The sequence below is a fragment of the Micropterus salmoides genome, unplaced genomic scaffold, assembly GCF_014851395.1.
Source record: "Micropterus salmoides isolate LMB-PRFRI ecotype aquatic unplaced genomic scaffold, ASM1485139v1 Ms_hic_scaffold_15, whole genome shotgun sequence".
In the NCBI taxonomy this organism is placed as follows: domain Eukaryota; kingdom Metazoa; phylum Chordata; class Actinopteri; order Centrarchiformes; family Centrarchidae; genus Micropterus; species Micropterus salmoides.
This window is the reverse complement of record NW_024040596.1, coordinates 4593500-4617476: the sequence shown is the minus strand read 5'-3', so window position 1 is coordinate 4617476 and position 23977 is coordinate 4593500. Positions and strand designations below refer to the sequence as shown.

Here is a 23977-nt window from a genome sequence, read left to right as displayed (position 1 = left end):
ATGTGGCTTCATTACTATGAACATTTAGCCTGTCATCACCAGACTAATGCAAACCTCTTAGTTAATTTTAATTTACAAGGGACGTTATCAATTGGCCCAGACCATGGACGCAATTGGATAGACCCATAAGTTACCAATCAGAGCAATGAAACATCTGATGTAGCATAGTTCGTAAATAAAACTTACCAAATCCTGCTTTAAGTGTCTTCTTTTAGAGAAAATATACAGTTAATTTAATGCTGATGTGATAGTGGAATTAGGTTCAAAATCAGCTGCAGCAATCTTGTTTAAGAAAGTCGCATCTGCCGGAGCATATAAAACATGAGCTTGCAGAGTCGTCCCTGGGCTAATGAAAATGGGCATTGTATTTGATTTTATGTCAGTCCCACATAGGCCATCCTTCTGCTGTAAATGCTCAATAGTGCACCATCTCTGGCGTTGAATAAAAAATACTTTCTCACACCTTTCAAGTGTTCTGATGTCATGACCCATTCACTGCGTCTGGCTAGCTTTCTCTATTTTACATTAACATTACATTGAAAAGTATTGGAGTAGCTTTTTGGTCTTTTCATGGGATTTGTTGACAATAAATGCAATATAGAGGCATGTCAGCTTTATCCCTTAAAAAAGGAGACAATAATAGGCTGAATCACTTAGGCAGGTTCTGTCATTGGAGTTAGTCATGACTCAAGAGACAATAGCAGAAAAGAAAGAGCTAAACATAATATTGGCAGCCCTGGATAATGTATCCCACCCAACACCCCCTTCATATCAGCCAGAAGAGAGCTTGTGCAGAAGCTGAGAAAGTGTGTGCTTGGTCATCCTTCACTGCATGAATTACATAAAAATGGTGGTGGTGTGAGTGGTTGCTTTTAAATCATAGCAACAATTTTTCCTTTAATTCTTCTCTGTTTTGTAGGCTGAGGGACAGAGTTACGGTAAAAACAGGGCCACGTCACATTGTACGCGAGACAGAAGATGGCACTTTTGAAATGACCATCAAGTCAGCAGTGAGATCAGACGCTGGGATTTACACCTGTAAGATCATTAATGAGTATGGGACAAAGCAGTGTGAAGGAAAGCTGGAGGTAAAAGGTATGCTTCTCTTCAAATTTACTAATGCTTGTTGTCACTTTTAGGAATGTCCACATCCACATTTCCCTCTCTATTTGTAGTTGGTAATGGATCTGTTCTTTTTAGCTTTGTCGAGTTAACTGTTGACTGGGTAAATTCCTGACACTAGTTTATTTTTTAGACAGCACATAAACTGGTAACGTTCACTACACTAACATTCATATATGACTTAACGACACTCTTCCTGTCCTTTATTTACACCCAGCGCCACCAGTTGAGCCAGGTCTGGCGGTCATACGCCCGGTCAGGGACATCACAGCCAAGGCTGGAGAGACAGTTATGTTTGAGTGTCATATCATCGGGCCGAAGGACACCGACGTGGACTGGCTTGCAGATGGTAAGCTGATCCAGCCGGCATTGCTCAACTGTAAGATGCACTTTGATGGAAGAAAATGCCGGCTGCTGCTCAACTCTGTGCACGAGGATGACAGCGGGACATACATGTGCAAGCTTAGCACAGCTAAAGGTATATCTAAAGAATAAATGCCGCAATATGTGTGATGTAAAATTTAAATGAATATATTTCTTGTTCTGTCCGCCTCGTCTGCTACGTCTGACTGGAAAATGTCTACTTTTCAGAGGAAGTGACTTCATGTGGCAAACTCAAAGTCATCCCTTCGATTGAACCTCTCTTCACTCGCAAGCTGGACGTTCTAGAAGTCATTGAGGGGCGTAATGCTCGATTTGATTGCAAAGTTAGTGGGACGCCATCTCCTAAGGTCATCTGGAGTCACTTTGGTAGGATGGTACTTCCTTGTGTCATTAAAATCTACATTCACAACCACCTGTTTATCTTAATCACCTGTTAGAATTGCTTTTAGGATTTTGAAAATGTTCTTGCACCAAGGTGTTTCACAGAACCTTTAACATTAACATCCTTTGAAATTACCTATTCTTTTTTTGTTTTCTTTACCTTTTTCTTTATATTTCTCACTTTATAGTTTTCCTGTTGACCTTTTGATTATAACACACTTTATAACTTAAGTGTAAAGACAGACTCTTTTTTTTCTATAGATCATCCGCTCACAGAAAGTGAGGACATTCGTATTCTTCAGGAGGGCGGCCGCCACTCTCTCATCATTTCTCACGTGACCAATGAGGACGAGGGTTTTTACACTGTTACGGCTCATAACAGTCACGGTGATGCAGAGACCTCCGCTGAACTTTACATACAAGAGCCGCGGCCAGCCATCTCCGCACAGATGTAAGATTGTTATTTATCGGATTTTGGGCCATAGCTCATGGGTGTTTTATGGCCTTCTCTAGATTATGCCTTATAACATTTTATTTCTATGAAGTAACAGATTTTCTTCTGTTCTCTGTCTTCCCTTCCCTTTAGGTCTAAACTGGAGAAGATGCCATCGATCCCAGAGGAACCAGAGGTCCCAGAGAATGAGGTGGAGCGCTTCACTATGCCTGACTTCATCAAACCCCTTTATGACCTGGATGTGATTGAGGGAAAGGAGGCTGTGCTCAAATGTAAAGTGGCTGGCTTGCCATACCCCACCATCGTTTGGTTCCACAACGGCAAAAAGATTGAGAGCACAGAGGACAGAAAGATGACACAGTGTAAGTGTTTCAAAATTCACCCAAAGTTCAGTTATTTTAAGCTAAAGTAAAATTTATATTTTTGACAAAATGAAAATGAACAAAGATGAGTATGATTGTTTGTCACTGTTCTCTAAAACACTATATTTTTAGATCTGCCACCTTTATGGTCAAGGCCTGGTTAAGTTTAGGCATCTAAAATGGATGTGATTAGGGGAAGGTCATGGTAAAAACTAACAATACTGATTGTTGGTAGGTGACAGGATGTAAACCACAGTCGCTTTAGTCAAACTCAGACATGTTGTACATGTGACCATCCAACCCAGTCTCCTCCAGAAGAGGATTGGCGGCACTGACAATATCACGCTATTTCCACCTTGCTTCTCAGAAAGGACAGTCAACACTGGCGGGAGGTTGCTTTTCGGACATAGGTCATTTTAAGAATTATAATTTTCTGGTCAGATTTTTCTGGTCAAGACAGTCTCATTTCATAGGTCGGGATCGCGTTTAATCTGACCTGTTGAATACAGTAAGCACAGAGATGCTAACAGACCAGTATACCTCATATTCTATCATCTCTGCTTTCTCCTGTAGTTCGTGACGTCCACAGCCTGGTCATCCGCTCTGTGTGCCATGCCCACGGTGGTGTCTACAAGAGTGTCATCTCTAACAAAGTTGGCAAGGCCACCTGCTATGCTCATCTCTATGTCACAGGTGATTTTGAGTCCTTTTTTCTTGGCAGAAAGATAACAAAGATAACACACTGGGCTTCATGCAAAACCCACTCGTACCAACAGCTGTGTTCTTAAAGCTAGGTAGGTATTGTATTTCAGAATCATTTTTTTGTTATATTTTTTGAAATTGTTTTTACTACCTTGAAAGCAATCAATAAATCAAATGCTCTGGAGAAAAAAATCTCTTATCTGTGGCTGAGGATTGGAATAAGCCTGGTCTACCTGTCTGTCTACCTACCCATCTTTCTGTGCGCACCCTGCCTGTGCACCTAACATGAAAATATATTTTGTGGTAGTGGCTTTGGAGGGAGGCCTGAAGAGAGGGGGTGGGTGCATACTTTCAAAATCTATCTATCTCTTACTAGTCTCCGAATTCAAACATATATGCACACTTTATTATCAAGCCTTGCCAATTTACTGAGATTTTTTGAAACTCATTTGTTTGGCATATTTCAGCACAGCACACGCTCTGACAGCTGCCTCAGAGTCTTTATGCAGGTCGCTGTTCAGTATCATCCTCTGCTGCACCCGATAGTGTAACATCACCTACTGCAGGTTATATTATTCTCTCATCTAAAATCTCTGTGAATGTCATGTCCCCCTCTCCGCCTCTCATATTAGTCATAGACCGATTTGCCTTAGACATTTTTAGCATTCCTCTTTATTTAAATGGCTCTGATTGTACATCATTGGCAGCTGTACTGATAATATATTCTAATTGTTTAAAATATTCCAAATGACAAAGTGGTCCTGTAAAACAAGAACTAAAACTGCAAAATGTGTAATGTATCTAACAGGCAGCCTTACATGGTAATTTTAGGGGTGTAGATTATTCTAGTAGTCAATTATGCAGGTAGTTGAGGTGGCATGGTGGCAACAGATGGCATTCACCAGGCTGAAACCAGCAATTTAGAAAAAAACAACAACATTTCTCCAGGTAACAGAGTTTGTTGAATCCGACTTGGAACACTTGTATAGGAGAAAACCTCACAGACAAAGTGAGAGAAGTTTAGGATAGGAATAGGAAAAAGTTCTCACATTACGCCCAGTGTTTACATAATTGTGGTCAATAATACATAGTAGGACAATGCGTTCTGTAACACTGCCTTGGGCAAAGGCAGAACAGAAACATCTATTTCCATTGTCATCATTTTCAGATATCCTTCCTGACCCTCCTGATGGGACTCCAGAGATAGAATCCATCACTGGTAAAACAATCACCTTAAGCTGGAAGAAACCAAGAAGACTGGACCCTTCCATTGGTACGCAACAATGATTTTCAGAATCGTTTTTTCCACCAGATAAAATACAGTCGCAGGATACGTGAAGCCTTTGGAATTACATGGATTTCTGCATAAATTGGTCATAAAATTGGATCTGATCTTCATCTAAGTCACAACAATAGACAAACACAGTCTGCTTAATACCACACAAACAATTGTATGTTTTCATGTTTTGATTGAACACATGGTGTAAACATTCACAGTGCAGGGTGGGAAAAGTTTATGAACCCTTGGATTAAGTAACTGGTTGACCGGCACCAATAACCTGAACCAAACATTTCCTGTAGTTGCAGATCAGACTTGAACAATGGTCAGGAGGAAATTTGGACCATTCCTCTTTACAAAACTCTTTCAGTTCAGCAATATTCTTGGGATGCCTGGTGTGAATCGCTTTCTTGAGGTCATGCTACAGCATCTCAGTTGGGTTGAGGTCAGGACTGACATTCTCCTGCAAAATTTCTTGATAAACTTTGGAATTCAATTTTTTTTATAGCAACCCTTCCAGGCTCTGAGACAGCCTCAAACCATGATTCCCCCTCCACCATACTTCACAGTTGGGAAAAGGTTTTGATGTTGTTGTGCTCCGCCTTTTTTCTTCCACACAAGTTATGTTGTGTGATGGCACACACAACATAACGTAAAGTTATGTGTTCCTTCCAAACAACTCAACTTTGCTTTCATCTGTCCACAGAATATTTTGCCAGTAGTGCTGTGGAACATCCAGGTGATGATTAAAAACAATATAGAATTGTTTGTGTGGTATTAGTTTAAGCAGACTGTGTGTTTGTGTCTATTGTTGTGACTTAGGTGAAGAACAGATCACATTTTTTTGACCAATTTATGCAGAAATCCAGGTAATTCCAAAAGGATTCACATCATTTTTCCTGCAACAGTAAGTAAATTATTATTATTATTATTATTATTATTATTATATTAAATAATTAGTCCTATAGACATTAGTGCAAACACCTTTAACACAATGCATTCTGACATAGAACAGAAAAATATACATGCAGATACAGTTTCTCTCTAGTATCCTAGAAGCATTGAAACATTGTAACATTTACAATAACAACAATTTAGAAATTTTGTTTACCTCCTTGGATTTAACTCTGGAAACAATGTTTTAGGAAAAATAATCAAATTTTAAGCTTTCTTGGGAGCTTAGCTAACACAATTGTTGTATTTTTGAGAACAGAAAAAAGTAGTTTCAACATTGTGGTGTGGCATTTTGCTGTAAACCCTTTTTCTTTCAGATCCCAGCTCCCTGATGTATGCCATCCAACAACAAGCCCTGGGCTCCATTCAGTGGACTATCATTGCTTCGGGCCTGAAGGAGACCACCTTCACTATCACTACCCTCTCCAAAAATGTGCGATATGCTTTCAGGGTCCTGACCATTACTTCCAAAGCCTTCAGCAAGCCCTCACCTGCCACTGACCCAGTGCAGCTCCTGGACCGAGGTGCATTCAAGTTTTTAGAGGATCCATCTATCCATTAGTGTGCACTACATGTTTATTAAATGATACCCATGTGCTCATTTTGTTTTCTTTTAGGTGCCTATCTTCAAGAGGCTCCAGTGATTATAGATAAGCCAGAAATTGTTTATGTGATTGAAAACCAGTCAGTCACCATCACTGTCACCCTTAATCATGTCAACGCTGCAGTCATCTGGAAGAGGTATCTCTGTCTCTGTTGTCAAGTTTCTGTTAATGTCTCTTTTCTTTATTTTAAGAAAGCATCATTTTTAAGAACGTTTAATCTTGCATGAATAATTTTATTTGCATATTCCTGTGATACTTTCTTCAACATATACAGTATATTTTTATGTACAGACATCTGTTTAATTTTTAATCTTTTAACCAAACAAAAAACACATTGTAAAATGCTCCAACTGGTACATGCATAGGTCTATAACAACACTGCAGTTGTCAATAGTAAATGGTCTGTACTTGTACAGCGCCTTTCTAGTCTTTGCGACCACTCAAAGCGCTTTAAATTACGTCACATTCATCCATTCACACACTAATGGCAGAGGTTGAGGTGCCAACTGCACATTATAACGGCAATAACATTCCTAACCATGGCACAGCCACTGGGAGTGGTTCTGTGTCTTGGACACAAGACCTGCAGACTGGAGGAGCCGTGGATCAAACCACCAACCTTCCAGTTAGTGAATGACCGCTCTACCCACGGAGCCACAGCCCACCCTTGTGTTTGTAGATTTTAACTTAACATCCATGTTGTTATGACATGATTAGTTAATTAGTCAGGTCGTATCTGGTGGTAAAGTCGCCGCCACCTTGTGTATCCAGTGCATTACACAATAGTCAGAGTGTACAACTGACAAGCATAAACACAGTATGACACAAGCAGCTATTTGATTCCAAGTAATTATCAAAAATTCTAGAGCAGTGAAAAAAGTCTATTATTGTGTCCTGACTTACACTCAAGCAAGCAAAGCACACACTTGCCAGTGCACTGCTCTCCTACCTATTATATATTAATCCTGGTTTACTATACAAACACATTTCCACAGGAGGGGAGTGGTCTTGGCCAACAAGCCAGGCCTGTACGAGATGACAATGCCAGATGACGACCAGCACACACTGAAGCTGCTCAAAGTGAAGAGTGCTGACATCGGAGAGATGGGGTTTGTGGCCTCCAACAAGTATGGCAGCGACAGCTGCACCTTCGACGTGGAGATGGCAGGTAAGCAGCAGATTGATCTATCTATCTTTCCATTTGTCCGTCTAAAGCTAATGTAAGTTGGTATTGTACCTTTGCAACTCTGTCCACAGCTCCACCGACATTTGAAACTATCATGGAGGACTTAGACGTTTGTGCTGGGGAGACCCCTCGATTTGCTGTGGTTGTGGAGGGCAAACCCATTCCTGACATCCTCTGGTTCAAGGTTTTTATCCATTTTAGCAGTCAAAAGTCAAAAGTAATTTAACTTAATAAGAAGGAATAAGGACATTTACCAGAAGAGATACCGGTAATTGTTTGTTATAAATCTTAAAAGAAACTTAAAGTATTTGCTTTCAGAATGATGTCCTGCTGTCGGAGAGCGGTCATTACACATTTGTGTATGATGATAATGAATGTTCCCTGGTGGTCCTAAACGCTCGTCCGGAAGACTCTGGGGTTTACACCTGCACTGCTAGGAACTTGGCAGGATCTGTGTCCTGTAAAGCTGAACTCACCATTCATGAAGGTACGAGGTCAGTCCATCAGAGCCATAAAAAATTGAACAATCCCTTGACTGCATTGCTAACAAGCGAAGTGAAGGACTGAACAATCCCTTGTAATCTGTACATTCTAAATTGAACTTGCTCATTACTGTAGCCAAACGTAAAGAAGATCCAACGGACGATGAGGAGACTATTCGAAGGAAAATGCGCAGACTGACTGACCACTATGACATCCATAAAGAAATTGGAAGGTGAGCCATTTTTAAGCTCACATTTGAAATCCCATACTTTGAGACAATATAATGCCAGAGAACCACTGTCTTCATTGGAACCAGTTTTTATTTAATGTCCAAAATTATTCTGATTCTTTTCATGTCTTAATGCCCCAATCTTACTATTTTGACAAATTTTGAATTATTCTAGATTTGAGTAGTGGTGAACTAAGGTTGAAATGACTTTTTCCTTCTGATTTTCTTCCTCCAGAGGTGCATTTTCCTATGTGAAACGTGTGACCCAGAAGGTAGGCAAACTGGAGTTTGCTGCAAAGTTTATCTCCACACGGGCCAAGAAGAAGGCGTCTGCTCTTAAAGAGCTGAACCTGCTTTCCAAGCTGGACCACGAGAGAATACTTTACTTCCATGACGCCTTTGAGAAAAAGAATGCAGTCATCATCATTACTGAAATGTATCCTTATTTTGCAGTTAAAGAGATGTACACAATAAGCCATGGAATGTAAGAAAAATCATATGAACAAAAAATAGTTGCCTTTTAACTTTTTTTTACTGTAACTTCACACATTATGTTATTTTGCAATAAATTCTTGTTAAAAGTGAAATTAAACATGCATACATTCTGTAAATGTGCATCAAACAATGCATCTGATGCCCCAGAAAGAATTGCCTTAACTGATCATTTAAGATGCCACGAGGAGATGCTTGACAGATTTACAAGGAAATCTACAGTGATGGAGTCTGATGTAAGTCCTGTGTTTTATGACTGCAGAGCAAACGTTACCCTAAAAATGTCAATGTATTTGATGAAATTCAATGTAATGATCAAGTGTATGTAATTAATTGTTATCTGCTACACTGGCATGCTTGTGTTTTTGGGACCTACAGGTACGTTCATGTATAAGACAACTGCTTGAGGGAGTGGATTACCTTCATCATCTAAACATCATTCACCTGGACATTAAGGTAGATCCTCATGGATACTCACCGTCCCACTCTTGCATTGTCTTCCTTTGCATATAAAACATTTGTATTAAAAATAATAAAAATAATTTAAATAATTTAAAAGTGTTCTAATGACAGAACATGATAAATAATTTTCTTGTTCTTTCCTCAGCCTGATAACATCCTCATGTCAGACCCCCACAGTGATCAGATCCGACTCTGTGACTTTGGCAACGCAGTGGGGATCACACCTGATGAGGCTCAATACTGCAAATATGGCACACCAGAATTTGTGGCACCAGAAATTGTCAATCAGACCCCTGTGTCAAAAGCATCAGACATCTGGTAGAGTATCTACAACAAACCTGTAGTAAACTTTGTTTTGTTTTACCACACCACCTTTTCCTAATTCTTGTCTTTGTTTTCCTAGGTCAATAGGAGTGATTGCATATCTGTGGTGAGAAATGTATTATTCATTATTAAATGTATTCCAGGATGCGGAATATCAACCTCAGTTTTTAATGTGTTTGCCTATTCAGGACTACCTGACAACTAGGATCATCATTAAATGTATTTGTTCCTGTTAACAGTCTGACAGGAGTTTCTCCATTTGCTGGAGAGAATGACCGAAGCTCCTTAATGAACATCAGAAACTATAATGTGGCCTTTGAGGAGAGCATGTTCGCTGACCTTTGCAGAGAGGCTAAAGGGTTCATCATAAAGCTGCTGGTAGCAGACAGGCTGTGAGTAACACTATTGGATCTCTATTTACCAAGATCTGTTTTATATAACATTATTGTGTAAAATGCATACAGTACAGGAATATTTAATTTTGAATTGCCACAAGCACGTATACTGAATAATACAAGAGATATTGAAGGAATCAATCCTGATATCTGACACATCCAGAATGTATTCAGTGTATACAATAAGTCTTGTAGGTAAACACAGTGTATCAATAAACTTGACATAATTTGTAAAAACTCAAACACAAACCAAATTTATGTCAACAATGAGATGATGATAATTCAATATTTTTACATTTTCATGTAATATTAATTTTAGTACTACACATTTAATAAAATATGGATCTGTTTTAGTTCATTTGTTGAGTTTTTGTATGATTCATTATTTTTTCTGTTTAAACAACTCTGGAAGTCGTCTCACTGTTGTTAAAGTCACAGTTTCATAAAATAAAACCTTTTTTTTTCTCTGGTATTTTGTAATTTCACTGAGGAATTGTCCCTTATCAAGTAAATAAAAAGTCAAAGTTAAACAATGTTAATGATTTTGTTTCAATATTAGATGCATATCAGATGGACATCTGGTATATATTTTTATTGGTACTTTAGTGTAGTATTATTACACTGTTCTCTAGTCCCTAGCCCCTAGTCTGCAACTCTCACGGTACACAATCCTCTATTGCTTTTTGTTTAAGATAGCTAAAACAAATGTGCATAAACCTTGAAGAATGAAATATGTCATAATTTTCTTCTAGGAGACCCGATACTCAGGAATGTCTCCGACACCCCTGGTTCAAGGTAAGACAAGGCCAGTGGCACTTCATGCTGCAGTGCTAATCATCCACAACCTCTGAAATAATTTCTACTTGATGATACTGAGTAAGGCCCCATTTCTAATACATTACATTAAATTTATTGTTTATTTATTGTACAGACACTTAGCAAGGGGAAGGCAATGAGTACAGAGGCTCTGAGGAAGTTTATATCTCGCAGAAAATGGCAGGTGAGGGATGTTTTATTTCTTATTCTGGTGTTTTATACTGCATACACCCATGATAAATAAATAAATAATTCAATGGTCACATATTTTAAATTTTGTCCACCATATTTTCTCTTTTACAGCGTTCACTAATCAGCTATAAATCAAAAATGGTCATGAGGTCCATACCCGAGTTGCTGAATGATTCCTCCAGCCATATCTCCATTGCAGTTCCCAGGCACCTTAAAGAAGGTTCACCTTTGCCATCATCATCCTCAGATTCTGATGAAGACATTGATGAACTGCCATTTATTCCAATGCCAGTTAACATGGAATTCTCTGGATCTAGGATGTCATTGAATGACATCCAGACCAATGAGCAGGAAACAGGAAATCAGGATGGAACAAGTAAATGGTCTGGGTCTTCTGTTCAAGCCCAGGAAGCAATGGAGTGTGACCCTAAACAATTGGATAAAGAAGGGATTGAATTAACAGGTAAAGGCCGTCTGCGTATAAGATTGTCGCAAGACAATGACAGGGGTTCGTCAGATGAAGAACCACCTGCTGAACTGCCGCAAAAGTCAGAGCTGACCAGAAAACCCCTGCGAAGAGGATCAAGTATGGAGTCAGACAAACCAGAAGGTGGACGCCGAAGAGGAGAGCTAAGACGTGGAGGCTCAGCTGACAGTGCGTTGCTGCTAAGGATTCCACTTGAGGAAGGAGCTGAAGAAGGAAACCAAGAGGATGGCAGGAGAGTTCTCAAGAAAGCTGTCTCTATGGAGCTACCAAGGAGAAGCACCAGTCCAGGAACTGCCAAGATGAGTCAAGAAGACTATGCTCTTAAACTAGAGCTGATGAGACAACGACTGCTACGCGGGGGCTCTGTGGACAACAAGATGAGTGGACTGAGAGGACCCCTGTTAGAAACTTTAGGAATGGGAGATGAAAAACGTGCAATATCCTCAGATCGCTACTCTCGTACTGCTCGTTTGGGCCCACCTCCACTAACTAGAGCTGCATCCAGCGATTCCGCACGGGACGAAGTTCCCAAACCCAAAGTTTTGCGCAAAACCGCTTCTTTCAGTCAAGGTGATTCAGAACCCATAGCTTTACACCGTCGGTCAGGAGCTCCTTTGGAGATTCCCTTGGCACAGATAGAAGAAAGAAGGCTCAAGGAGGCTATATCTATGTCAGCGCTCACTGAGCAAACCAAGCTAGATTCCCGTCCAGTGACTCCCAGGGACCCTTCACCAAAACTGCCAACACCAGAGTCTGTTGTGCGGGAAAGTCCAACCAAAGCAGAAAGCGAGGAATCATTCATGGAAAAAGAGATTAAACCTGACACTGAGTCTATGAATGAAAAGATGGATGGGTTGACTACAGATAGTAACTTTGATGAGAGATCAAGCACAAGTGGATTCTCTGAGAAGGACATGAGCATTTCAGAAGAACCAATGATTGAATCAGAGTATATGGGCCAGGGAATTCCTACACCTCCTCTTGTGGTCCAAAGCTCCAAACTAGAAGAAAAGATGGAGGAAGAAGAAGAAAAAGAACAAGAAGAAAAAGAAGAGCTTATGAAAGAAGAGGAAAGAATTGTCTGTGTTGCTGAATCAAATGCTAAAGAGAATGTTTCTGAAGAAAAGTTAGAAGAAGAAGTAAATATGCCTGCTAAATCTTCTGATATGATCATAACCACAAGCTCAGTTATGGTGAAACCAACACAAGAATATTCCCATCCCCCAGCAAATGTTGTGTCAACTTATGTAACACCCTCGCTTCCTGCTCGAGTTGTTCTTCCAGATGGAAGGACTTCAGCATATGCAAGTATTATGCAGACCATTATGGTTCCTTCAGTTCAGCCTTTCAATGAGCAACCTTTAGGCCCCTCTACACCTGTTGTTGTTCCAGCCACCTCATCATCCTCCGTATCAACTGAAACATTTTTACCCACATCTTCACCTGCCAGCATGTCCTCTGCTTTACCTGGTTCAAAGCCCGCCATCATGTCAACCACCGAGCACCCTGCTGTATACTCCAGGGTAGCTTCCCCAGAAATGATCACAAAAGAACCCAGTCCACCAAAAACTACCACACATTCCTCATCCCATCAACAGCTCTCAGAAGGAGTTGACTTAGAGGACATTACCTCTGAAGAGGTCTTTGAGGCACGCTTCAAAAAACGTGAGTCTTCCCTCTCAAGAAGTCTAAAATTTCTGTCCCGGTCAAAGAATGAGGACAAATCTCAGGCGACTTCATCAGACTCAACAGAGTCAGGTGAAGAGATATACAGACCTGGGCCAATTGGTGCACCATTGGAATTAGCACCAAGGAGACTTGAGGAAAAGTCCAAGTCAGTCCAGGACCTTCGTGAAGCTCAAAAGGACCAAGGCTTTATGAGAAGGCTCTCTATGCGCCTGAAGAGAACTCCATCAGCCGAGCGCAAGGATGACACGACCAAAGAAGAAGATTCAGTTGCTTCAAGGCGTAGGCTCTCTTGGACTCTCGGCCGGAGAGGATCACAGGACAAGAAGGAAGTAGAGATGATGCGCATGGATGGCGGAGGTGATACGTTGGTGGAACAAGATGAAAAGGAGCTTAAGAAACCTAATGAATCACCGGTCTTGGCAATGCGTAGAAAGATTGAATCAACAGTGGCTGGGATCTCCACAAGAATTCGCAGCTTCTCAGAGGAGCGGAGAGCATCAGAGGAAAAGGAACCCAAGAGGACACCCATTCTTTCCATGCTTCGTCGTTCAACATCAGAGAGCCGTGCCATGAAGGTTGCCAGTGTTCCTCAGAACCAGCTGGCATCTCAGGCCAGTAATGGTGCCTCATCAGAGTCTATAGACTCCATGTCCAGCCTAAAGTCAGATATATCAAAGGGTATGAAGCAGTTACTTCTATATCGTGTTAACAATTTTACTCCACATGTTCTTATAGAGTACCATCCATTGCAGTTTCTTAAATACATGGTGATTAATTTATGGCATTGATTGTTGTAAAAAGGTCTGGAGGGTGAGCGCAGATCTCGCTGGGACCGGTGGGGCCTGACCAGAGGGAAGCGAGACAAAACAGTATCACAGCCTGACATACCAAGTGCAATCTCCAGAGAAAATAGTTCCCTACGTTCACGCCAGTACTCCAGACTGGCTTCTGGTAAGTCACACAAGAGTGTACATGAAGAGACTGTCAGGAGTAATGTAATGAGAACTTAAAGCAATAGTCTGACATTATGGGAGATACTAAGAAGACCACTCTTGTATCTGTCCTTTAAATATAAGGCTAGGTTATCTTAGATTAGCAGAAAGAGTGGAAACAGGGCGAACAGCTAAATTAGCTCTGTTGCTCTTGCAATCACCGTGAGGTTGCCAGGCAACTATTGGATACTTCAGGAGGTGAAGCTCCTGGCCAAAAAATAGTCCGGCACATGACTAAAGCGTGTAGTTTTTAACCAGATAACATGATAAAGGGGACCCATTATTGCCTATTATTGGTCCTGTTGTTGCTAAAGTAACACTAATCACTGCTGTTACAGTTGTTAGTGGACTGATAAACAGTAAATTCATCAAGATAAGTTAAAGCTGTCATACAGTATGCTGCAGCTGAACTGTGAACCATGTGCAGCCACTAGTGGAATCCCAGAATAAAATTATAGAGCTAGGAATGAGTATAATAGGTTCCTTTTAATTAGTGAGCTTTAGAAGTGCTGGTAGGCTGCTTTTGTTACCTGTTTCAAGTAGCTGTAGCTTCATATTTAACATGTAGATATGACAGAGGTATTAATCTATTAATTATCTAACGCTCTGCAAGAAAGCAAATAACCATATTTCCCAAAATGTCAAATTGTTGTTTTAATTTACCTTTCTTAAATATTGTATGCTACGTGGTATACCAAACCACAACACATAGATTGTATGTCAACATCAGTAAACACAGAAAATGATGTACATATTCGTAACTGTACATGAGATGCCCTTGTATGTCTGGACAATGTGGGGAAGAACACAAAAGCAAAGGTTCCTAGTTGATCCTAGGCCAGAAGTAGTACTTGTAGTTCCAGTGATGGTAGTCTTAATCAACGCTGGGTACAGTAAATCATAACTTTTAATCTGACCTATCAATATGGGCATGATTTAAGAGGTCTAATGTCTTCTGCTCCCAGATTTCCCTCCAGTATTCCACATTAAGCTGAGAGATCATGTCCTGCTAGAGGGGGATCCAGTCACACTCAGCTGTCTGCCAGCAGGCAGCCCCCACCCAAACATCACCTGGATGAAAGGTAAGGATCTCTGATGTGGATGCTCTTACTGGTGGCCTCAGAGATGAATGGTTTGATCATTTCACTTGTTAATTACAATAATTAACATAATTGTTCTTTGGTGCATGAGTGTAGAGAAATAATGATGGTTTACATTGCATATTACATCTGGTACCAAAGATGTTGCAAACAGTGCAAATAAATAGTAGGGAGATAAGATTAACAATTGAGATTCCTGTTCGTACAAGAAACTGATTAAACCAATTTAAATCTTCTTCATGACATGTTTCCTCAGATAAGAAGCCCCTGGAGATTGATGCCAGGATGAACATGATAGCCTGCCCTGATGGCCGGCAGCTACTGATGATCATGCAGACCACCAAAAAAGATGCAGGGGTCTATGAATGTGTTGCTACAAACCCCCTGGCCTCTGTGTCCAGCTCTTGCACAATATCTCTTGCTCGTAAGAACTGAGACATCCATTACTTTTATGTCAGTCTGTGAGGAGCAGTAAACCGTGTTAGTCCTATTTGCAATAAACAGTATATATTATAGGACTATACAGTAATAAATACTGTTATAGTGTACAGGATAGACAACAGGGAACATGGGAAGAAACTGGAGGGCAAATAAGAGCCCAAGGACAGATGATATGTATGTAATACCGATATATTTATTTTTACAGGTCTGCCCAATCGTCCTGGAACCCCTGAAATACCTCAGAAGTACAACAACACAGCCTTGGTACTGTGGAGGCCCTCAGACACCATGGCCCCCTGCACATACTCTCTGGAGAGGAGAGCAGAGGGTCAGTATTTACTGACAACGATTTAATGTTTTATTCCTTTTTTGGACAGATACCTAGTGTCAGATATTCACAAATGCTTTTTAGATCAACAGGACCACATCAATAATACAAGTGATCTTAAGGCACACAGTGGTGCAGGTGCAGTAGTGAACTATATGTTTTACGGCAGATGAGATTTAACAACCTGAACCATAAATACAGCATAGCAGCCAAGCCACGTTCGAACCCATATTTAACCCGAAAGGAAGGCTTCTTTTGTGCTGAACTCTAATGTGAAGTAGATGTCAATACACATGAGAAATTAGACTGGCATATAAATAGCAAAACAAGGTGCGTGTGTTTGTGATTTAGAATAATAGCAAGTGTGATATAATAACACTAGAACTTGAAATAACATGAACTTTCTATTTACCTTATTTTTCCTCCCTAGGTGAGACCAACTGGTTGATTGTGGCTACAGGAGTGGCAGACTGTTATTACAATGTGGTTGACTTGCCAGCAGGGGGCTCCTTCAGGTTTAGGGTGGCATGTGTCAATAAAGCCGGCCAGGGCCCCTACAGCAACCTCTCAGAAGTGGTGAGCCTGGATGTTTCAGGTATGTATTATGTCAATGCAAATATTGGATTACTTTCTGTTTATTTTAGAAAAAGTTGTCTAATACGCATTAAGTTGCTTTCTATGTACTTAACGATGTACAGATACTGAAAGACTTGAAGTTGTGTAGTAACAGGCGGTTATGTTTTTATGTGCATGTTAATGATATTTTTACATAACATATAGAAGTTATTTTACATCATTGGACATTGTGTTGAAAAGGACATGTCTTAGGTTGTCACATTGTATGTATTTTCTCGTCTCAAATCAAGTCTTGGGGGTGTATCCTTCATTGTCTTTCATTAGAACCGGCTAAATCCAGTGCTACTGTGGTGGTCAACACTGTCCCTGCAACTACTCCTCCCCCCCCTGTGGTGATGATGTCATCCATGAAAGTGCCTCCCATTAAACCAGCTCCCAGTAAATCCACTACAGGAACACCTGTCCCTCCCTCGACTTCATCGCCTGCTCCATCTGTGGCTGAATCTGCTTCTCCAGCAACCATCAAACCCACTGTGCAGGTTGATGCTAGCCGTCCTGCGGTTACTCCGCCCGCAACTGCAGCCCCTTCCGAAAAGGCTCCTGTTCAGATAACCACAGCAGCCCAAGCCACGCCAGGCAAAGCCAAGACCACCCTTAGCATCAGTGTCAGCAAACCCCAAGCCAAACTGGCACCTCCCCCTGTTGTCCCACCCAAACCTCAGAGTCCTGTAAATGCAGTCCCCACCATAACCAACAAACCGCCTTCTCCTGTGCCACCACCTGCACGTGTCATCGGGAAACCTATTTCATCTGTTCCCATGTACGTGCCAGCTGCCACCATTCGTGTTACTCCGCCTTCTGAATCTAGTTCCACCCCGACAACCACCACCCCTTCAGTCGCTCCTGTGACTGTCTCACCTCCCGTGGTGGTGGTGCAGAGCTTGACACCAGTGCTGCAGGCTGGGGACAGCCGGAGTACCCCATCTGGACGGGTCACACCATCGGGACGGGCCACACCTTCGGGACGCAGGACGCCGTTGGGCAAGCCTGGGGAGGGATCTCTGCGCCAGGGAGTTCCACAGAAGCCTTACACCTTCATGGATGAGAAAGCAAGGTAATAATGAAACCTGATTTAAATATAAAGAACCAATTTAAAGGTCCAGTGTGTAATACTAAGGAGGATCTATTGACAGAAATGAAATATAATATCCATAACTATGTTTTCAGTGGTGTATGAAGTTGCCATGTCAACATCAACAACTACAAACTGTACCTTGGAAACAGGATATGGCAATTTTAAGATATTAAAGCTGCACAGTAAATGACAATATGAGACAGGTCACTAGTGATGAACCCACACATCAGATTAGATGTGATTACTCCTCACCTCTACACAGTATTTAAACATCTCGCAACGTGGTTTTGTGGCCCAAAGCTACTGTTTTGTCTTAGCCTTCATTTTCAGCAGGCAGCTGTTTTCAGCGAAAACAGTATAAAAGCCCACTGTATGCAAGCTAGTTAGCATTAAACAGCAAGTAGACACAGGTAGTGACTAGCTGGTAAACATAGTGGAGCATTTAGCAGCTGAAGAGCCATATATTTTTTTATATACTTTACCAGTAGTTGGTGGAGCACAAGACACAGCTAAAGACTGAATATTGGACTTGTGTTCGCCAGATAGCCAGTTGCACAACTCCAAATAAATGCTGATGTTCGCCCGTGTCAGCACAATGTAGTAATGAGCAACTGTTTGCTAACATAGTTGCAATATGAACTTTTTAAATTAAGACTTGATACTATGTCAGCATTTTTTTACATCTCATTATACTGCCTCCAAGTGGGAAAGGTTTTGAGTGGTACTTTAAACTGGTATTTGAGAGCACAGTGCAAATGTTTAGCATCAGAAAGTGAAGAACACTAAGCCAGGTTTTATAAATAAAAACTATTGATTTTCTTTGCTCTTTTTGCCTAATGGACATAAAGTCTGTAAAAGGAACTGTTGACTTCTTCTTTATCACACAGGGGTCGGTTTGGTGTGATCCGTGAGTGCCGGGAAAACGCCACAGGTAACCTCTTTATGGCCAAGATTGTTCCATATGAGGCCGACAGCAAGCAGGAGGTGCTGCAGGAATACGACATCCTCAAGTCACTCCATCATGAAAGGGTCATGGCTCTGCATGAAGCGTATGTCACACCGCGCTACCTGGTGCTTATCTCTGAGTACTGCAGTGGGAAGGAGCTGCTCTTCAGCCTCATAGACAGGTAAAGCCAATCAGCTGTACTTGTTAAACCAATTGCTTGGCTGATGTGAAATCATTTCTTGGTTTCCCATTCAAACTGAAATTATTGCCTCACTTTCCTGGTGTGTTTCAGATTCCGTTACTCAGAGGATGATGTGGTGACCTACATTGTGCAGATTCTCCAGGGTCTGGACTATCTCCATAACCGACGCATCCTCCACCTGGACATCAAGCCAGAGAACGTCATCATCACCTACATGAACGTCATCAAGATCATTGACTTTGGCAGTGCTCAGACTTACAACCCGCTCTTCCTCAAGCAGTTTAGCCCTCCTATTGGAACACTGGAGTATATGTGTAAGAGTCTCGTTTTTCACAGACCACTGGGAATGTAAATTTAAGACTGCTCTAATCAACATTATTTATGAACAATTGATCATTTGTAGTACAATTGCAGTGACAAATCAACAGAGAATTATCCGCAAACTTTATGAAGCTTTTTAGCATCTTTCAGCTCATTGTTTTGGTTTTATGGTCCACAGCTTATCATTTATCTGCATCATTTCTAGATACAGCAGGCAGCTGTTTTCACAGAAAAGCCTTAACAAACCAATTGTAATCTACCTGCCCAACACCAAAATGACTAACTAACTAAAAGGAAACACTTCCACTAGGAAAATCTTGTCCCTTGCCTAAAGATTCTGCATTCATATGCAAATATCTGTTTATAGAGATTAGCCAGCAAGTTACTTAAACTTTATTAACTCAGTAAGTCTCATTTAGATAAAGATTTCTTTTTTAAATAGGGACATGAGGACAAAGAATGCATACACAAAAGATTACGGCTAAGTTAATTTGTTTACACAAAGCAATGACCAGACACAAATTTAAACAATCACAAGTTTTATAATAAATATCAGCCAGCAAAACGTTCCCTAGCTTTAAAGGCATGCTGCACTTTATTCCAGCAGTAAGGTGCATGTTACAAGAAATCACAGAATAGAAATGTTCAATGGATATAATGGAAGTATGTAACTGATGATGTTCAGATAAGGCACTTAAAGGATCGAAACAGTGGGATTCTCTTCCGAAATGTTGTTACGGTTATTCTGTGAATTGGGGTAGTAAAAAATATATTTTTGCACCTTTAAACGCGCATTATGCACTCTTTACTATGCTAATTTATAATGAAGAAAATGACACAAAATACTTATTACTGGATGGTTTATGTCAACTGTTTTGTCAGTGAGTGTGCACCAGCTATGAAAACACAGGATAATTATTAACCAAACTATGCATTACCACATTTAAAAAAACTTCACATGTTATCAGATAAGTTCAAGCAAAAACAGAGGCACTAAGTCATAAACCGTAGTGCAAAGACTATTTGCAGATGTAATTAAAATTCTTGTAAAACAATGTGAGTTGTGCATTTTTCCTTTCTTCTTCTTGCAGCTCCTGAGATGTTGAAAGGGGATGTTGTGGGCCCTCCAGCTGACATCTGGAGCGTGGGTGTACTGACTTTCATCATGTGAGTTCTGCTTTCACAGCCTCCACCCAGCAAGCCCTCTTTAAATGTAATAGTTTTCTTAATGTGATATGAGCCTTATGATTGAAAATTTGGATGCTGCATTCAAATTTCAGATTTCAGGTATTTTCGATGTTCTGTAACTAACCTAATGAACGTTTGTTGTGCGTCGTCGATATGTTTTGAGGGGTCTACAACTGTTTTGTCAAGACTTCCCGCTAATTTTTTCCAGGTTGAGCGGCAGGTCGCCTTTCATGGAGAATGATCCTCAGGAGACTGAAGCCAGGATCCAGGCGGCAAAGTTTGACCTCTCTAAACTCTACCAGAATGTGTCCCAAAGTGCCTCTCTGTTTCTTAAAAAGATCCTCTGTAGCTACCCTTGGTGAGCTGAACATACATCCTTTTTTGAACTCCATATATTCTCATATGTAACTGAAAGTTAACATCTATCATTGCCTAAAGCTGTGACCTAATTTCACAGCAAAATAAAATGTTAAATAGATACAAACCGATCACTCAGTCAGTTCAGTGGCAACAACTTTTTCACAAAATAATGTATGGGGTCCATTTTATTCCTTTAAAACTCTCTAAAGTCTTTGAATATTTGCATCCTCACTGTCTGGTCTTTAACAGGGCCCGTCCCTCAATTAAGGACTGCTTCAATAACTCCTGGCTTCAAGATGCCTACCTGATGCGCCTTCGTAGGCAGACCCTCACCTTTACAACCACCCGTCTTAAGAATTCTTGGCTGACCAGCAGCGGAGGCGAGAGCAGGTGGCCACCAAGCACAAAGTTCTCCTGCGGTCCTACCAGAGCTCGCCACAAACCCCCACCAGCCCCGCCAAGCCAAATGTGCCAATTTCATCCACCACACCTGTCGCACAGTGAAAACAGGCTTCCAAACACCTGTCGATGGGACTTAAAGGGAAGGGGGGATTTCCTCAGACAAGACTTTGGGCTGCAGGGTGGGGTGGTCCCTTCAGGTTTGAGTTGTTGAACTCAAGAAATCTACAGAGACATCACTTCTTTTTCTTTTCTGGTTCTGAAAGAGAATCTAAAAGACTGTTTTCAGACTGGTGGGAACTCTTACAAGTTACAAGAGCCTGACTGCATTTTTTTATATGGTGGACCTTGTTCATACAAGGCAGGATGTTGTCTTCAAGTTAGTACCTCAAGGTTTGTAACTTTGCATACATTTTGGATAAATTACTTCCTTTCTTACTGTAAACTTTACAATGATTAGTGGGGACACGTGTTAACACGTTGTAGTAACCCACCATGGAAGGCCTAAAATTGCTGTCGAGTTAAAAACATTGTTTTATTTAAGCACAAGGTATCCAAGTAAGATTCCAAAAGTAATGAATGCACAGTTTCAGAAGTGCTAACACAACTCTACTATGTCATGCAAATGCTAAATATTGTTCTCTATAAACGTAAGCCAACTTTACTGTAATTAAATCAGTGTCATATGCTACGTTGCCAGAGTTTTTATACTGCTGTAGCATCTCAAGGATTGGCAAGATTGTAGCAGTACCATAAACTTTTTTTTTTGAGTTTTTAAAATTGAGGTCAGAGGATACAATGGAGGATGCTCCAGAAGGGCTATAAGAAAAAGGACTCTTACAATCAGCACACATTTCTTCCCCAATGTAAACAGGATAGTAATAATTCTCAATATCAGAAATCATTTTTTAAAAATTTTTATTAGATCATGATTTTTTGCCCCAATGAATGACACGGACAGCACAAGTGACTCCATGCAGGACTGTCACTGTGCTGGAGCTTGGCAAGCACTAGTTCCTTCACCACAAATAAGCTAAGAACCACCCCATTGGCTTCCAGGTAAACTCTTCCGCTCAGCCAAGTGTAACGGATCCAGCCATGCAGAGATATTCACACTCCTCTCTGAGTTTTCTAAAATGAGGTTGACAATTTTGCTGAGTCAGTCAGTCAATGTATTCTTAGCCTGTGCATTCAGAACTTTGCATGAGACACAAGATGCTCATTAAAAGTAAGAATATTCAGGGTGAAACTCAATTGCTTTAGAAATCCACTGGTGATATTGGGGTTCCTCCAAGTGCCCTTAACCAGTAAGCATTAATCAGCATAAAAATAGCCTCTACAATTCATTAAGAAAGGATGTTTATGAAGACGTTGTTGAGTGTATTAGTTCTTATTTTAGCTGTAATTTTAAATTGCTAACAGCTACTGCTTGGGAAAAAAAGGGTTTGCTTTATAAGGATTTTTATAAATAGCAGTTTTTAAATGGCAGAACTGTTTATAAATAAAGCTAAGTAAGATTTGAAAGGGTTATAATTAGCATTATATTTTACATAAATTATTATTTAATTTAATTAAGTGTTGACCAAAGGGTTTCCAGCCCTTACAAGCTTACAAGACACTGCACACGTGATCAAAACATAAATTCAAATCATATGCGGCATTGCAGCCCCTGCGGACATGAAATCATCTCTTTGTTCATGATCACAAGAATGTAAATCAGAGGATACATGCCTCCTAAAGTAGTTGATTTTTAAACCCTTGCAAAATGGGTACAGTAAACCTCGTTTTTTCACTCTGGTTTGAGTCACATAAAACATATAACTTGTCCTCTTCAGCGTCAGTATTGACGACTGCAATTGGACACATTCTCACATTTGTCCCTTGGTTAGATTGAAAGTAGAATATGACTTGAATAACAACTAATATGAGAAACAACTATTTGGTTTACAGTATAGTCTGTTTCCAAACATATTGTTAATATCCTCTTTTGCCCAAGCAAGGTTCATCCTTAATATTTAATAGTCCACCGTCCGGCATATTATACTACCATAGAGTAAATTCCTGTAGATTTACTTTATCATTACACTGATCATAAATCAGTGATACATCGATCATTTGATTATCCTCATTATTTTAAATAATAAATAAATGGCTGTGTTGTTTTGTTTCTTTGATATTGCTTTGCCTTGTCAGGGCAAATTCAGTTTGAAGACCAGCATGGGAAACATTTGCACAAATCATTTGATCATTTTGCTGTCACATGTATTGATATCAAGCACAGATTTGCTCACTTGACCCACAAAGTGTTATTTCTGTGACAGATTGGATTCATTTAATAGAAGGCTGAGCCACATTCAGCACACTCATGAGTTGTTTTAATATGTGCATTGACTGACAGAGATTGTTGGTAATTGTATGAAATTATTTTACTAGTTCTATATATTCTGATGCTATTGCTAGATAAATACTGCCCTTTTTCTGCAGCTCGTTGTCTTTGTGGCTCAGTCAGGTTCCTATGCAGAGTAGAAGTTAATCACAGGGGGAGCTGTTTTGAACCTGTATGAAAACATGCAAGATCAGCATGAGAGTGCAATGTCAATTCTAAACATCTGTGCAATATATTATGTGCTTTAATCATACAAAATGAAATACAACAGGGTTTTGAAAAAGATGTTGAATGCTCCACATTTTGTATTAAAATCCTATGCCGTATTTTTGTGGAATGTGTTGCAGTGCCTCGTGATGGATATTAGACCCACAGAGAAAATTGTTTGTTAAATGAATGACACGTGTGTGTTTCGCAATTTGATTATTTATTGAGTGACTGTATTTGTTATAGCTTCCGCTTTTTATTTTGTGAAATTTCTGAATCTGGCATGGAAAAGGCATGACAGCTGTCAAGGCTATAAACAATAAAGGACATATATGAATAAAAGGTAGCAAATTGTTTATTCAGTGGATGAAAACAGGGGGTGACAAGAGGTAGCAGAG

General features: G+C 40.3%; 1 protein-coding gene across 1 annotated transcript in view; it reads left to right on the top strand.

Annotated features, from left to right (window-relative positions):
- Nucleotides 1-23921, top strand: part of LOC119903837 (striated muscle preferentially expressed protein kinase-like) — a 39016-nt gene extending 15095 nt beyond the window's left edge. The window contains 34 exon segments of the mRNA XM_038720085.1: nt 920-1095; nt 1340-1600; nt 1714-1872; nt 2149-2338; nt 2474-2703; nt 3277-3396; nt 4574-4678; nt 5956-6162; nt 6256-6379; nt 7239-7411; nt 7501-7613; nt 7748-7916; nt 8048-8144; nt 8377-8577; nt 8812-8869; nt 9012-9089; nt 9241-9413; nt 9499-9525; nt 9659-9811; nt 10567-10609; nt 10746-10814; nt 10934-13676; nt 13800-13949; nt 14956-15072; nt 15347-15514; nt 15737-15859; nt 16290-16454; nt 16760-17549; nt 18458-18697; nt 18809-19032; nt 20131-20206; nt 20436-20585; nt 20837-20937; nt 20940-23921. Of these exon segments, the coding sequence (XP_038576013.1) occupies nt 920-1095; nt 1340-1600; nt 1714-1872; nt 2149-2338; nt 2474-2703; nt 3277-3396; nt 4574-4678; nt 5956-6162; nt 6256-6379; nt 7239-7411; nt 7501-7613; nt 7748-7916; nt 8048-8144; nt 8377-8577; nt 8812-8869; nt 9012-9089; nt 9241-9413; nt 9499-9525; nt 9659-9811; nt 10567-10609; nt 10746-10814; nt 10934-13676; nt 13800-13949; nt 14956-15072; nt 15347-15514; nt 15737-15859; nt 16290-16454; nt 16760-17549; nt 18458-18697; nt 18809-19032; nt 20131-20206; nt 20436-20585; nt 20837-20937; nt 20940-21091 (8125 nt within the window). The 3' untranslated portion in view covers nt 21092-23921.
- Nucleotides 23922-23977: the final 56 nt, after the last annotated feature.